Source organism: Equus quagga, chromosome 17 (genome assembly GCF_021613505.1).
Source record: "Equus quagga isolate Etosha38 chromosome 17, UCLA_HA_Equagga_1.0, whole genome shotgun sequence".
In the NCBI taxonomy this organism is placed as follows: Eukaryota; Metazoa; Chordata; class Mammalia; order Perissodactyla; family Equidae; genus Equus; species Equus quagga.
In genome coordinates, this window is record NC_060283.1 from 16758743 (window position 1) to 16776839 (window position 18097).

The 18097-nt window shown below is 35.5% G+C and overlaps 1 protein-coding gene and 1 pseudogene across 1 annotated transcript; both read right to left on the bottom strand.

Annotated features, from left to right (window-relative positions):
* Window positions 1–1361: 1361 nt before the first annotated feature.
* LOC124228391 (olfactory receptor 4C11-like) lies at window positions 1362–2265 on the bottom strand (annotated as a pseudogene).
* Window positions 2266–13355: 11090 nt separating this feature from the next.
* On the bottom strand, window positions 13356–14279 carry LOC124229290 (olfactory receptor 140-like). The gene has a single exon (XM_046644433.1). It carries the CDS (start codon window positions 14277–14279, stop codon window positions 13356–13358), a length of 924 nt encoding a protein of 307 aa, XP_046500389.1.
* Window positions 14280–18097: the final 3818 nt, after the last annotated feature.

The window sequence follows — 18097 nt, forward strand, 5'->3', positions numbered from 1 at the left end:
TGATACCTCATGAGAAATTTTGCTTCCTTGATATATTTTGTTCTGTATTTCCAAGATGGGAATCTCATTTCTCTGAACATCTTTTCTTTTCGGGTGGATTATTATGAAATTGGTTTTGTTTTTTATGTCAGTTGTTGCCTTTTTCATTTACATAATCTCATCCATGAGGTGTTGGTTTTTACAACTCGCAATTTTATAAAAATTGCCACCAATTCATCAACCAAAGATTAGGGACGTGTCCAGACTTAAATTACAAAAGCTGATATGTATATAAAACTAAATAGTATAGGGGGTTGCCCTGTGGCCAAATGCTTAAGTTCACACACTCCACTTCCCACTTCCGTGGTCTAGGGTTCACAGGTGCAGATCCTGGGCACGGATCTACACACTGCTCATCAAGCCATGGTGTGGTGGTATTCACGTAGAGGAACTAGAATGGCCTACACCTAGGATATACAACTAGGTACCGGGGCTTTGGGGAGAAAAAAAAAAGGAAGATTTGCAACAGATGTTTGCTCAGGGCCAATCTCCTCCAAAAAAAAAAAGAAAAAGAAAATAAAAGAAAGTGAAAAAAAAACAATCCAGAAATGTAAATAGCATAAACAAAAAAATAATTAACCTGATGAACAAAGAAAAAATATCTCAAAGTACATGGAGAGAAATTATGAATAATGCAATGAATATGTTTGTTATAACTAGAATTATCCCTGTTTGAATCAAAGGTGTTATGAATTATCTCATTGCACCTGTTAAAGAGACAAAGGAAAAGCTAATTTTTAAGAGTGTTACTAAGGGGAAACAAGCATGAAATAGGAGGTTAATTATTTGATATGTAAATATATAAATATACACCCTTGGATCATAAGTTTCTTCTAGTGACTCTGGGCTATTCACTGTTGAGCCAGAAAAGATAAGATCTAGATTTAGTAGAATCCGGAACTGATTTGCCAACACAATGGATAAGTCAAGATCAGGGACAAGTTTTTCAATTTGGATGAGAAATATGGAGAAGAGAAATACAAACCAGAATAATGTACAAAGAGGGAGCTAACGCTATATTTACAACAGGATCTGACTAAAAAGCTGCAATGCAGAGAGAAGTGAGTGGGTTTATCCTCCCTCAAATATCATTGTTCTTGATATTATGACACTTTTTGTGATGTTGGCTGGAAAGAAAATGTGTCTGTGCACTGTGATCATACTACCTATTTCTTCAAACATCCTACTGCGACTAGACTAGATTACTTACATTGGGATGACAATACTTTCTCTTTTCTATCAATCCAATTTTATTTAAACTGTTACAGAATTAGCAAATGGAGTCTTCTGCTCTTTACCACCTCAAGTCAGAGTTTGTTGCCCTATAATTTTCTCACGGCATTTTTAACTTCTGCATTCCTCAGAGTGTAAATCAGAGAGTTGAGCGAGTTGAGCAAGGGTGTCCTGATAGTGTAAAACATAGGCACAATCTTGTACACTGGAAATATGGTTAGAGAGTGCGTGCATGTGAATATACATGGAACAAAGAATAAGGTGATAACAATAATGTGGAGGGTGCAAGTGGAGAGGGCTTTCCTTCTTCCTTCTGTGCTGTGGTTATTCAAAGAATGTAGATATAAATATAGGAGATAAGCAAGATCATGAAACTCTCCATGCATATAGCCCCACTGTTAAACACTATGAGTAGATCGATGACATAAGTATCCATGCAGGCAATTTTCAACAAAGGTTGCATATCACAGAAATACTGATTGGTATCATTGGGGCCACAGAAGGGTAATTTCAAAGTCAAGAGACTCTGTGCTGAGGAATGGATACAGGACCCCACCCAGGCCAGTTTCACCAACGCCCCACAGACACACTGGCTCATGATAGTTGTGTACCACAGGAGCTTATAAATGGCCACATAGCAATCAAAGGACATGAGGATGAGCACCAAGATCTCCATGCAGCAAAAGAAGTAAACTGCAAAGATGTGGGTCATGCACTCATTGTAAAAGATGATTTTCTTCTCAGATACAGAATCTATAAGCAACCTAAGAACAGTGGTTGTTAAAAAGCAGGCATCAGCGAAGGATAAATAGAAAAGAAGTACCTGGGGCCCCCCAGCATCCAGCTATATCTTATGGTCATCACAATAAGTAAATTCACCAACAGGGTTGCGAGATATAGAAACAAGAATGCCACAAACGCTATTTTCTCCTTTAGAATATCCTGTGTTAACCCAAGCAGAATGATCTCATTCACACTGCTATTCAGTTCCATGGTTACAGTGAATGTAGAAAGGACACAGGTGAGAAATGGTTAAGAAAATAAGTTTCTTGATTTGGACAGCAATTTGCACCCGTTACTCCTGACCTCTTAAGTATCTTGGTTTGGTTGTGCTTTAAAAAGAAATTATTTCTTCAGCTTCAGGCTCATGGTGGCCATAATTTTATCTTCATTGTCAGTCAGGGCACATGAGACATTTGAGTAAATCCCTGAGGTTGGCATTATAGAGGAAAATTACTATTTATTTGAAAAAATCTACTACTCATATTAGGTGCATGATATCAGGTTTCACATCCTGTGTATGCAAACATATGTGCTGCTTTTCATATTTCTTTAACCTGAATAATCTTTTCTCATATATGATTCTACTAATGTTAAGTTCCAGAGGTCTGTCGTCTTCCAATTTTTATTTCCCTTAAAACATAATTATAAGTAAGTATAAAAATTTATTTCAGACTTTCAACATACAAATATTTCTCATTGTTCTACTCTATTCTTTACTTATCTACATTCATATCTATATAATTTCAATCATCCTCTAATATTATTATACTTTGAGTGATATTTATGCTTTCTGTGCTCATTTCATTAAACAATTCTACAATAAAATTTAACAGCAATTCCATAATAAAGAACATGTTCTAATTATATATATATATATACATATATATATATACACACACACACATATATAAAATCTAATCCTGAAACCAGAAGTTACAACCATTAACTAAGTTTCCAAGCTTCTAATCATTTTCCAGATATGCTGATTAAAGAAAATAAAGTTCTTAACTCTCTTTCTCTGCTCCAGGAAGACCCAGGCCCAACTGAGCTGACACCATCTCTGCACATGAGCCTGAATCAGTGTAAATCATTCCTTCCATTTTTCCTTGTAAAGTGGTTATTCCAGATGAAACAAAGAATTCTAAAGAATAATCAAAATATCAATAAACACAACTCATTTATTTTACACCGTGTACTAGAAAGGTGCTAGGTATGTTGCATGCATTATCACATTTATTTTTCATATCACGTGAGATATGTCCTATGACAAATCCTATCTTGAGGATGAGGAGCAGCGAGCAGTGTTCTCAACTAGCAATTGTTACTGCAGTCAAATGATGTGCTAAAATAATTGCTTCAGTGTCATAGGGTTACTTAAGCAAAAGCTGTCCGTCACTTGGTGGGAATATGCTAGAGACTATTGCTTTCAAAATGGGGATGTAAACTAAGTGTTCTTTAAGACTCCTGTAAATACTCAAAGACCCACTCTTAGAATTATCCTTCATACTAAATACAGCTGCCAGGACACTTTGCAAATCTTCAAAATGCACTAATTTCAACTTCTCCCATCTCCAGCCCAAGAACTTCAAATATTTTTTAATAGCCATAATGAAGTAGAAGGAACACATTCTTGGAAATCAGGATAACTGGGTTTTATTGCAAGTTGTCCCTCTAACTCCTAGGATACTTTGCTACATTGCTCACTACACTGGGTCTCAGTTTCCTCATCTGGAGAACAAGACAGTTGTGGTAAATGAGTGGAATGCTGGGCTTCAAAGGAGCCATCTCAGGGACTCTGTCTCTTTCAAACACAGCAGCTGGGCTATTATCTGCATTAAATGTTTACACTTCCAAATGTTTACATTTACAAATCCAAGTAAGATTTGCTTTGAGCCATCTCATGACTTAAAATATTTTAAAATGAAATGCACTAGGAAAGATAATGTCCCTTCTGTCTTAAAATCTATGAATTCATCACAAATCTCTTTTGACTACTAGTACATACATCAACTTCTCAATATGTTGTCCAAGACTCTCTCCAAAAGAAATCAACTTCATTTTGTATGTTTTGTGTGTCTCCTTCCCACTGCAGTCAAGCCCACCTCTTACTACCAGAGCACACAGCTCAGTTTCTTCAGGATGGTGGGAAAGGCCATAGGTTCAGAATGAGCAGATTAAGTTCTCAATCTCACTCAGGCCACTGACTGACTACATGACATTCAAACCTTGCAAAAATAACACAATGTGCTAGCAATTAAAGTCAGTAGGTCTCAGGTAGTTATTATTTGAGGGTACTATGCTAAGAGCTTCATGATTTTCTCTTTTCATTCTCACAAGAGCTGTATGAGACAGAAACTAGTATTATCTTGGTTTCTTTGAGGCACTGGATAAGGCTTAGAGAACTTGTACAACTTTCTCAAAGCCTTTTGGTGGGTATATGATCAAGTTCATAGCACAGACTACTAGCTTACTAGCTGCTATACTCTACAACCTCTCTAAGAATTTTATGCCCTGCCTCACAACACTTCCATGAAGATCAAAGGAAGTAACAGGTAGGAGAATGTTTGGAGAGCACTATTCAAATAGTCATCATGATTATTTTCCATTTCTATAAGCCTCTGACTTCCTCCTGCCTCTGCTTATGCCATCTGTTATCAACAAATCCATTGCCACACCTCCTTCATGCCTCACTTCCTCCCTAATGCCCCCTTCAACACCATCATCCTAGGTGTTTGCTACTTATACCTTTATAGGTTGCCTATCAGAAATAATTCAATTATCTTCTTAGCTATTTTTTTAAAATTTCATGTTGGTTTTATCTCCTCACTTGGATGCTTAAGGAGAGCTGATTTATTCTCTTTCTACCAAATATGTAGTGCTGTGCAGAGGGCACACTAGTCATTTAATAAAATTTAATAAAATCCATGAAACTGAATTCATCCAAAGAAAACTGCATTGAACCATGCGGGCCAGGCAATGCTGGTGCCAGTCCCTGCCTCAAGAAATTAGAAAGCATCATTATCCAAGCCTCACTGCTATTCTTCTGGCATTCAGTCTCGAATATCCCATTTACCATCTTTCATCTTCAGTATTTCTACTCCCAGACATGCTGTAGCCAAACCCAAGAACTGAACCAAACCTTGGACTTCGAGTTCAGTGTTGAATCACTGCCATCAGATCTTCTCTGTAACAATGCCCTTTTCTTTCTAGTGTTCTTGTGAAATACCATAGCTCAAAAGACTGTTCATATAAAGAAGTAAGGAATTACATTTCTTCAGATATCTAATCATTATGTAGATAGTACATATTTCTCACTTAATAGCATGTTCATTAGTCTGAGGGATACAAGAAAATACCCTATCCATAAAGAGGGAGAGAGAAGGAGTGACTTTTTCATCACAAAAACCTGGATTTCATTATGGACCTTGCAGAGATGTAATTAACTAGAAGTTATATATTCTCGCTAAATTTCAATTGTTTTTTCAGTTGTTGTATTTAACATAAGTCCCTAGCATTAGAGTTTAAATTGTAACATTTAAACTTATAAACATTAAAACGTGATAAAATATTAAATTATCTTTTAAATGTTTATTAAATATTATTCTGTCCAGCATATCTTGGCTGTCTATTGAAACTTAGTTATATACACTACTAACCCTAGGTATGAGGTGCCTTGAGTAGATGTGCTAGACTAGAGTTCAGTTGGGAATAAGTAGTAAAAGCTATAAGCTTAAAGAAACATATGTAAAGTTCCTGATTTTCAGCACTGCCATTAGTTCTTCCTTATGAATTTCTATAATATGCCAGACAACCTCTCTGTGCCTCACTTTCATCCTCTGTAAAATGGTGATATAATGTTACCAATCCCAAAGAGCTGTTGTAAAGATTAAATGATTTTACAATGTAAAGAGCTTAGATCAGTATCCCCATTTTTCCCCCCAGGATGAGGAGAATGATACTGACCACAAGCTATTTTAAAATAGTTCCCCTGCCCTTGGACTTTCAGTAAACATGTGTTTAACATGTCCTTCTATTAAGTGCTCAAATGGCTAACAGGATATCAGCTTAATGACTCCTTAATGCTACGAAGGATGTAAGTTTATGAATTGACATTAAAAGAAATATCTTCCAAAACTTTTTCTAAAATAGCCTGCAGTCCTCTCCAAAAGCAGAATAGTTTAAATAAAAATAATTTATTTTTATATATTACAAAAGTAAAACATGGCCATTGGAGAAAATTTTATATAGATGGAAAGAGTGATAGAAAGTTTAACGTAGAGAACAACTCCCAATGACAAGCACTCATTCAACCTCTATTAAGAGTTTAGAGCATGTTCTTCAGATGTACATTTGCATGTAGGTATACTGTGTATGCAGAGTCATTTCTGGTTTTACAGTAAATAAAATTATAAAAATATACTATACCTGAAATTTTAACTTAGTTTGTTAAATTATTTGTCATTATTTGTCAATATTTATGGATTTCCCTTCATTTTAATTGCTACGTTATTCCATTTTGCGGAATTATGGTTACACCATAACTCCTTTAACCAGCCTATTTTTGCTTGAAATTTGTTATTTATAGTATTCTTCCTTACCCACAATACTGCAATGGACATCACTTATGGACATCCTTACTTACTGGTTTGATTATTTTTGTTGGAGAAATCTGTCATTACCATGTCAAAAGATATGGATATGTTTAAATTTAATAGATTCTGTAACATTGCTCTCTCATAATTGTTAACTGTCTTTTATTCCCAGAAATAGTATGTTAAATAGTAATTTTCCCCACAGCTTTACTAACCCTAAATATTATCAATCTAGATTATATTAACCAAGCGATAAGGTGAAAAACCATATCTCACTTTAATTTGCACTCATCAATCATTCGTTCATACAATTTCATTGAGGACAATAAAGATATTATTGGTCTTAAGATAAACCTAAATTAAATGCAATGCAATATATGTAGAAAGATATATAGTCTATACACAGCTATCCATATCTAACAAATAATAGTAATAAATAATTCAGTATGTGCTGTGTACCAGACATTTTGCTAGTTCTTTATGCATATTTTCTCATAGAATCATCACATATGGATATATTTAGACACTTTTTATGACTGAAAAAGAGCAAAACAATTAATTTGCTTAAGGCTACAGTTAATAAATGATAGAGCCTGGATTTGAATCCATGAAGCTGAAATTATAGCTGATACATGCTTCTTGTGTCTGAATTTCTTATGGAGCAAAATAATTTCTTCAACAAAATTCTGGATAGCAAGAAGTGATGGCAATGTGTTTAGTAAGTACCTCTGGGTCATCATTTATTAATGAACAATCAGTGGCCCAGTGTTCCTCAGAAGATCTGGGCACATATATCATCAACAGTATACATCTCTAATTAAAGGATTTAAAAGGACTTTTTCTGTTGATAGTCTTCCTAATTCACTTTGCTTTCCTTGAGAGATGTGTGGAGATGGAATTATCTACAGTTGCACTTTTATATGATAGAAATTGCTATACCATTGTAGACACAAGAACTAATGTTCTTTGGAAATGCTTCTGGAAGGATGGGACTTAATCCTCGATTGACCTTTCTTGATTTCCCCACTCCATCCGTGAACAATTCATCAGCATCAACATTAGCACCAACACCAAAACCACCCTTGTAGGCAGAGATACTCAGAGAGAAATGTATTTGCTTTTATGTAGATAGATAAATAAATTTTTAAAATCCAATTCACCTTTACATTAAAAATTGAAGCCAGAAATTTGAAGTATCATTAATTATAAAAGAAAGAAAAACATCACATAGTTTTTTTCTCAAAGGATATTGGTAGAAAAATAAAAGTTAAAAGAAATTAGTATAACAGGAAAGCAGAAATTTATGGAGATGCAACATATATATGCATAATGCTTACACATACATACACATATACACACAGAGAGAAAGAGTTGCATGAAAGAAGGCTGTACAGTTAGTAAGTGATAGACTCTGGATTTGAATCCAAGAAACTGACTTGACAGTTGATATGTGTTGTAAAAAGAACTCTATAAAACTATCTTAGATTTACCAGCTAGTCTTGTTCCTTCCCTTCCTAAGATCACATCTCTGAAACAAATGCACTCTTTTATTTGCTAATCCCATGTTCTGGATAGAGACCAAAAGGTAGACACAGTTTTGATAATTTTCAAAAAGAAGGTAAATCAAGCTAAAACTTTTTCCTAGTTCAAGGTTCTCCATCCCGAGGCCATGATTTGTGTATATAGATGAAACGAGTGAACTACTGACACATTTTAAGTATAACATAATTGTCCATGTGCATAGGTGATTCAGTTATTTCAATGATTTCAAATTAGTGGTTCAAATTAATAAGAACATGTCTAATACTTAAATAAGTTCTTAAAGTTGCCTCCAAAACTAAGTCTGATGTCATCTCTGTGACCTTCAAAAGCCAGTTACCTGATGGTCCCAGGAAGTAGAAGTTGGAGATTGTGCAAGTAAAATTTGTAGGATCATGTCAGGGTCACCAAAGCTCTGACCCCACCCATGATGTACTCATGTGACCTTTCATCTACATAAGAACTGGGAATCATGGCATATTAGAGTTTCAATGTGGCAAATCCAAATGTGGAGCCAAATAAGCCTGCATTGGGAACAAATCATCCAATCATTTAATGGGAACTTATTTTGATAGGACCAGACTTTCTAATGATTTTAAAGAAAGATTTAAAACAAATCCTCTAAGTGTCCAAAGACTTAAATAGAAAACAACCCTCGTGGTTGGCAGAGGAATTTAAACGTCCTCTAAATAGAAAATGTTGCCAAAAAAGACAGCCAATTAAGCTTTACAAAATCATTCACGGAACTGTGCTTGCCATTTGGCTGCATTTTGAGCTTAATTTGCAAACAGTTTCCAATCCACATTTTAAAAGACACCTCGTTAATAAGATCTTCTCCTTTGGATAATAGACCTGGGCTAAAAGAGGGCAGAGTGCCATTTTCAAATTGCACAGAATTTCAAAGTGTGAAGACTTGCTTCATTCCAATTGTATCCCTTTGAGGCTGCATCTCTACTGACTGAGGAGCTAAACACCATACCAGTGAATTCCCATCCACTCCTGCAATGATCCACCTTTCCCAGAGGTGGAACTTCACTGGAGCCAGGCTAACCTGATGCTCCACAAACACAAAACCACATCATCGTATTAATGATTCAATTATTTGCTCCACAACTAAAGTCTATTCTTCAATAACAGTATAGCCACACAATGTTCTGTCTGCCTGTTAATATATATGAGGAAAATTCAATAGGATTTATTCTTAGCTGCCTAGCAAGTGCCAAGACTGAATTTTTCTATCACCTAATCTGGTGCTCTTTCATCTTTCGAGTACTACTCAAATTGTGTCATATCCAACTGAAGGACAGTTGCCATTATTAAGGATTAAAAAATATACCACAGTCAGAAAAAAATAGGACTAAATTCTGTCTCACTTCATAACATGATTTCAATTTAGAAATATTTGGGATTATAGTCTTGATTGTTTTTCCAACTTCAATGGTAAAAAATATCAATATCCTACATTTACAACGCACTTCACAGATTTACAACTGGTTCATTAACATATTTGATCATACACCCTGGGAAGTCTTCTGAGAAGGAAGAGTCTCTAGATTTGGCCACATATGATCCTCACAGGTGATGGGCCAATCTCTGCACTTGGATTATCTTTCCTAACATCCTAAAACTACTCTGTGTTCTTACCTAACCATGGGTTAGAGTAGTGCTCCTCAATCTTTGTTTTCATTACTGCCCACTTTTTAGATATTCTGTTCCTCTAATCACCCTCCTAAAATCTTAACACCATGGGTATGCTATTTATGTATGTATGCCTATGCTTTATATATAAAAACAGACATTTTCATCTCCCAAGAAACCATTTTTACCTACATGGGAGAAGTAACATCCTCATTGCAAACGCATGTGTTACAATAACCTACATATAAAAAGAAAGAGGTGGGGGAGTGGGGATAATATGGTTATTTGAAGTTGGTCCTAACTAAATTTCTAGCTGTGCTTCAAACAACTACACAAGGGCCTGCTGGGTGGCACAGCAGTTAAGTTTGCATGTTTAGCTTCTCGGCAGCCCAGGGTTCACCAGTTGGGATCCCAGGTGTGGACATGGCACCTCCTGGCACACCATGCTGTGGTAGGCGTCCCGCATATAAAAAGTAGAGGAAGATGGACATGGATGTTAGCTCAGGGCCAGTCTTCCTCAGCAAATAGAGGATTGGCAGAGGTTAGCTCAGGACCGATCTTCCTCAAAACAAAAAACCAAAAACAACAACTACACAAATCTGTATCTAATTCTTCTCTTCCGCATCAGGTTCTTAATAAAATGTTTTTCAGCAAACTTATTACTAACACAATTACATTTATTTATTTGTTACCTTGCTTATTATCCACCTATTCCCCACTGGAATTTAAGTTCCACACAAACACAGCCCTTGTCTGTAGTATTCAACAACTCCCAGACTCTTTGGCACACTGTAGGCACTGATCAATACTTTTTGGCTAAACGAAATGTCAAAATTTCCTAAACTTAAATGGACATGGAGCCATTTTTCAAGTAATAAATATTGATGCTATGGAATAACAATGGGAAAAGTCCTATAGAAACAACATTTAAATCCTCAAAGTGCTACCCTCAAGACCAAACAAAGTATCAGTCTCCTCAGTGATTGAGTTACTTGTTCTTTCTCCAAACATCTCTCTCACCTATGTGTCACTTTCTTTGAAGTTAAACCATTTGAATTTTATTTCTTGAGCCCATTACATCCCACTTTTCATGATGCCCATGAAAGGAAATACATCTGTGGAAATTAGATTATCGGATGGCTTCTCTCAGACACAAGTGAAATCAAGAGAGTGCAGGCAATCTGGGAAGTGAAGGCTAAAGGAGAGTTGAGGGAAGAAAGTGGTCCCCAAAAATAAGGGGAAAATGCCTCAAGCAGTCTTCACAATGTGGCCAATTATCAGTTCTGTGTTTTGATATTTTCATATCATGCTAGCAGGGAGTACTGTGAAGTCGGAATAGTAGAGATGGCAGACTCTAAAAGACGATATTGTTGCTTATGCTCATTAAGTCTCACTTTCTTCTTATATAAAATGAAGTAAAGAACTTTCTAATAGAACTTGCTACATTAAGAGAATTAAAGTGTATAATCTATCGAAATGCATGCCTCATTTTTGGCCTTCAACAAGAGTTAACTCACTCCTCTCACTTAATGCCTAACATTTTCACTGAATTAAAAGTCCCTGTGACCCAAAAGATTTTTATACATCAGATCCTAATGTTACTTATCTTATTAACTTTTGGAGTAAATATACTTACTTCCTTATATGTCATTTTAAGTATTACAAGAAATCAGATGGCGGTCGACCCTCATGAAAGACTCTTGATGATGAATACAAAGGAAGATCTTAACCTTCCTTAAACATAGCCACAAACCAGCAAAATTCCATCTACTGAGAATTTCAGACTGCCTTACATTTCCTCCTTCAGTTCTTACACTTTCCAAGTTTGCTGTTGATTGTAATTTGTTTCTCGTTAAGCTTCTCACCCCTCCACTGACTACTTGTTGTCACCCCTAAGACATAATCATTGGCTTTAGTTTCCCTGTTCAAATCTTCCCTTTTGTTTTAGAGTAGAAACAACATTTACTCAATACTTTTTCTTTTCCTTACCCCTGGCTTACTCTCATTCCCTGTCTGACAGTCAAAATGAACCACATCATTTAATCCAGATTCCACTGAAATGTTTAATTCTCACCAGCAACTGCAAACTTGATCATTTTTCATAGATTAAGTGCTATTTATATACTCTTCCAGGCTTAGATTTCACAGGAAAATGTTTTATTTCTTATGAATTTGAGACAGCCATACAAAAACTAAAGCACTCAGTCACCCCAAAGAGTGGTGCTCTGGCACTACTATGATCAAATTAAAAAATAGCTTCAGATGACAGGTGGGTTTGAGAAAGGCAAATTTGTGAGAAGGAACACAAGTTGGAGTGTTATAGTCAGACGAGCTTTGATTTATAAAGTGTTATGTAGTAATAAAGAATGACCTGATATTTTCCATGTGCATAAAGGAATATTATTGCTTAACTATATAGCTACATGTGAGACAAAGCTACAAAAATTCAACACCATCTTTCTTGAAGGACAAAGTGAATTATTAAGACTGCAGAAAAATGTCTTATCTATGGACATAAACTTACAACTGTGTTTTCTTTTAAAGTTCGTAGGGTTGCGATTTGGAAGACCAGGATTTGAAGTTTGTAGCTAAAACTCTTAGATGTTTGACCTGAGGCAAGTAAATTAATAAAGGTCTCTTGAAATCAATTTGCTTCTCTGTAAAATGGGGCTAGTAATAACGGAACTATCAATTTAGCATGTGATAAATCACCTAATCAAAGTGCCTGATCGATAATAAAACATTCATTTAATATAAATATATGTATCAGCCTACAGAGCAATAGCATTGGATTATAACTGTATGTCTTTCTGTTGAGATTAACTAAATGAATGCCTACCTTTGTTGCTTCAAATGGCTCCTCAAGTCTTGGTAAGAAAAAGGAAAAAAAAGTCTTTTATATTCAAGAAAAACTGTGAGCCGTAAAGCTATTCAAGAAAATAACACCAAATTGAGAGTAATTTCAAAATTTCTAGGTAAAAATAGAGATGGATATAAATTATTCTTTCTTCTTTTTGTGGCTGTCTCTCTTTTTACTTTTAGTAAATTCATGGTGCCAAAAACAAATCAGCAGTGAACTTTTCATTCTTCTCCATATATCTATGTAAGAATTTCTTGCCTCTTTTTTGATTTGCCACAGGCAAAGCAAAAATAAAAGATCTTCTGAGATCAAGGTTCTACAAAAAAGCCAATTTCATCTAAGTAACATACATGTGAAAAATTTAGTCAAGTAGCTGTGAGACTGGAGAAAAACACACTCTAGAATCATCAAACTAGGGGTTTATAGTTGTGTTTTCCACTGCACATCCTGAATCTATGCAGATGAATATTGAAGCTTTGGTAAAGTGTATTAAAAGCTATAAAAGCACATATCAAAGAGACTAACCACTATTAAGTACTCAATAAATGCTAATATCTGGGATTGTTTTTCTATCAGGGATGTGCAAAATTTGTTAATTTTCTTCCACAGTTTACAACAGATATAATCCTCCCTATTTAAATACATCATCACTTTTTGGCATTGTGAACAGCCTAAGTTACTCTCATCTTCAACAAACTTATCAGGGCATTTTTCACCTCTGTATTTCTCACTGTGTAAATGATAGGATTTAACATGGGAGTGAGGATTGCAAAAAACACAGTCACTAACTTGTCCACAGGGTATGTGGCCACAGGACGCATGTAGGTGAATATACAAGGCTCAAAAAAAAGTACAACTACAGCAAAGTGGGAGCCACATGTAGAGAGGGCTTTGCGTCGTCCTTCAGAGCCTTGGAATTTCAGGGAGCTCATGATGACTACGTAGGAAATGAGTAGCATGATAAAAATGAGCAAGCACATAGCCCCACTGTTGGCTGCCACCACCATTCCAAGCCTGTAGGTGTCCCTGCAAGCAAGTTTCAGCAGTGGGAAGAGATCACACATGAAATGGTCAATGACATTGGGTCCACAGAAGGGCAAGGTGACCATAAAAAGAATCTGCACAGTGGCGTGCAGTATTCCCCCGATCCAGACCACAAACACCAAGAGGCGGCAGAGCCCCTGTCGCATGATGGTCGTGTAGTGCAGGGGCTTGCAGATTGCCACATAGCGATCATAGGCCATGACAATGAGGAGGATTATCTCTGAACCTCCCAGGAAATGTTCCATAAAGAGCTGAATAAGGCAGCCACATAAAGAGATGGTTCTCCTCTGGTACAGCATGTCAATAATCATTTTGGGGGTGGTGACAGAGGTGTAGGAAGCATCTATGAAGGACAAGTAAGTAAGAAAGAAGTACATGGGAGCTGAAAGTGTGGGGCTGAGGGAGATGGTAATGACAATGAGCAAATTGGCCAGCACAGTAAATAGGAAAATGAACAAAAAGACAATGAAAAGTATTTTCTGCAAGTGTGGATTCTGTGTGAGACCCAAGAGAATAAATTCAGTCACATTGTTGGGAGTGAGGTGATCCATTTGGGAATAACGCCTTCCTGAGGCCTAAATTACCTACAAGGGATAAAGAAAGATAGGTATTATTCATGAAAGCATTGTAGTCTGAATTTGATAGTACTAATTAGAGTACTCACTGTAACTGTGGAACTTGTCCTTGATACTCCCTGCCACAGTAATTTTTTTAATTCTTTATTTCCTCCATGATATTTTCCATCTCTTATACATCTAGTATCTGTCACCTATAAATAATCTATAGGACAACATTTGATGTGTAAGTTACTGAGAAAATACTGGGCTATACATGTACTCTTCCTCTGGTTCCAATTCTGTGACTTTATTTAATCATTTCAGAGCCCCATGCTTCTCAGCCCTCCTCTGTGTCTGTGAGCTTACAAATTGTAACTCTGAGGTGTATTTTGAAAGGCAAGAGTTATTCTCTCTTCCAGGAGAATTCTCATTAGAACCTGTAGCTGTAACTTTGGAAAGAAAGACATAATCACTAAGTCTCTGTCATAAGCAGACAAATAAAGGAAATATATAAGTCATTGGTGACACACCCTCCTTGGTACCTACCATAACACTTATGCTATTCATGTGTATTTCCTCGCTGTGCCTACCATAGAGCCAGGCATAATGTCTGCAGTGTCTGGAACCTATTGGATGATGAACAAATGCTTAGTGAATTGCCACTTCTTTGTGTGTAAAAATACGCATGCTTCCCCAGCCCATAAACCTGGGCATTCAAGTGCCCTTGTCCTCCCACTCTGTTTATCATTACTCTCTACTTTAGGTGAAACATAAACTTTTGAAAGGAAGGTGCATGCCAGTTTAATAGTTTCTGACATACATTTTAGGGTAAGCATGAAAATATTAACTGCCCCTAGGAAAGAACATGTTACTGGGTCATTTTATTTTCAAGATAACTATTATGTTTATAATTAATGTTTTTTTATTCTTAAAAATTCTGTTCCACATACAATTTAACAAAGTCATCTTCAGTAAATTTACAGCTTGAGTAGACTGAGATAAAAAAATCTCTTGGATAGGTGTCCAATACATGAAAATCTATTAAACAAAAGAAATCATTATTTTCACATTTTAAAAATGGAAATTTAATGTGGAAAATAGAAAGAAATAGTTTACTAGATAAGATAGATAAAGTGTGATAAATATATACATACACAAATACGTGTAAAATCTATTATTTATGGTATGTATTACATATTCACTTAGCAAATAAACATTTGTTGGACACTTACTATGTATATTAGTGTATATTTGTCCGAATGAATAAAGTCATATGAAATATCGCTGTTAAATGCCCTTAGTGATCCCCGCATTTTATTACCAAACAGCAGCAGCTCCTCCATCCATGAGATCCTCTCACTTTATGTTTCTGCCATATGCATTCTCACATCTTCTCCCATCCTCCCATAACATCCATCATCATCATTCCTGGTTACAGCATATTGTATTGCTAATAGAATGAGGAAATTTGGGGACATAAATTTCCCAAAGAAAATAAAAAACTTTGCTATAATAAAATGTACTTTACGGAAAATGTTTCTTTTCCTTTCAAAGATAATGGATAAAGAGCTTTATTATTCAATTATTCAAAATGAAGATCGTATACATATGTGAACACAAAGTGCACAGTTTCACTGCATTTCCTTACTCTGAGCTGGACTCCCCAACACATCAGAAGAGTACAGTGATATAAAGTAAGAATAAGACATAATTAATAAAAGTGATTTAGAAATATCTATGGAGAAATAGAAATTACTTTGTCATTTTACTTTGACTCCACAATCATCTTTCCAGGAATAAATCTGAAAAGAAAAGATTTTTAAAAGAGAAAAATCAATATGTACAAATATATTCAATACAATTATTAAGAGCTGCAGAACATTAGAAATTACATGGACTATCCAATATTAGAGAAGTGAATAAGTAAAATATAGTGCTTCTCTTTGAATAATGTGTAGTTTTTAACAGAGATTTTTTTAAAATTGTGCAATGTCATAGAAAAATTCTTATGTTGTAATGTTAAATGGGGAAACTCTGAATGCAATTTGAGTAGATAATACAATTCTAACCAATTTAAACATATATCAATAAGAAAAAATTGCTCCAACACGTTTACTTCTAAATTGGTAGTATTTGAATTAATTTTAGCATTCTTGATGCTTGACATGCTAAAGAAGATATTCAAATCTTAGATTGTTGGAGGTGAGGAGTGATTATGTGATTTGCAAGATCCATTTAAACCTAAGATTCTACAATTATATTATTTCCTGGAAAAAATCTCACCTCTCCTTGGCCAGGGCCCCAGGCAGTTCACCACGAAAGAAGAAAAGTTGTAAAATTTAAAATGCCAACTAGCTACAATAAGTGTCTTTGTTGATTTATAAATGGCACCTTTGGATAAGGCCTTTCTCTTGAGCCTCATAAGTGCTAACACATATCCTGTTTGTAGGTAAATGCTATGAAGTTTCTTACCTTTGGCTAATTAGACCTCAAGGGTATTTCACTACCATAAGCAGATCTTGCCAACAACCCAATTATTTCATGTAATTTAAGTGAACTTCAGAAGAGAACTTTTAGAGCATTCATCTTTAATTTTTAACTCCTTCTTTAAGTCTACATGAAAACAAAATGCCATGACAAGAGAAAAAAAAGTGTCGACCACTTATAAATCTGTATATTTGATAAAAAAATGAACTCAATATGGAATCTGTATATTTGGTATTGTATAAATTAAACATTTAGGTGGGTACCTATCTGACTTTTAAATTTTTCATTATAATATTTTGTTCTTTTAATCAATCTGCCATTCATGGTGATCATATTTTTTAAATATTTTATTCAGATGTACATTGTGTTAGTTACAAACCCTATTATAATATCGGCATTTCACAGCAGGTAAAGTTTACAGTAGCTCTTCAAAGTAGTTGTTTTTTATGCCAATTGTAGAATTAGATTAACATGATAATGATGAAAATGATACATCTACAACAGTGGGCAGAAAGATTGGTTTAGAACCCATGCACCTGTCTGGTCTCGCTCCCCAAGGGCTAGAGTAGCACACAATGGAAAAAGAGCAGAGTTAGGTCTAAATCAGTGAGGGTTGTCCATGAAAGTAATGTTTTGGAAGAGAAGTTCCTGGAACTATCCCAGGAAAAATCTGTTTCTATAATACAAATCTAAGGACAGAGAGGTTTAAAACTCTGGAGAGACAGGAACACCGATTTTCAAACTGCAAGGGTAAACTGGAAGGAAAGCAGAAGAAATTATACACGGATCATCTCAGTTGGTCAGAAACTAGTTGAGGTATGGTTTGATGCTTGATAGATTCACAGACTAATTCCACAATAAACAGGTACCTGCCAAAGTGTTCTGCTTATGGGCAGTTTCAAGTATTTCAATAGGTAGAGGAACATCTCCTCAAAATAAGAAAACTCTCAAGAGCAGAGCTCATATTGTCTTAATCCAATCCAAAGATCCTCTTGTCCTGGAAGGACTTCTCCTAAATGGTTTACCAGGAGTGGAAAAATTTGGGGGTGTGGATGGGTTGTGGTCAATTGCCAGCCTATAGACACATAATTTCTCATCACTCTCCCAATTTTACTTCTTCTAATTGAAGTAGAAGCAAATATAATGATATTTATGGTACAAAAAATATTGGCATCAACAGAATCGCAAAACATGGAAACACCTTCTGAATTACTTAAGTAAACTACTTGTAGAAACAGAGAGAGCTGTTTAAGGTCATAGAATGAAATAATGCCATAGTGAGAAATAAAATGATTGTCTCCTGATCTTGAAGCTGATGTTCTTAC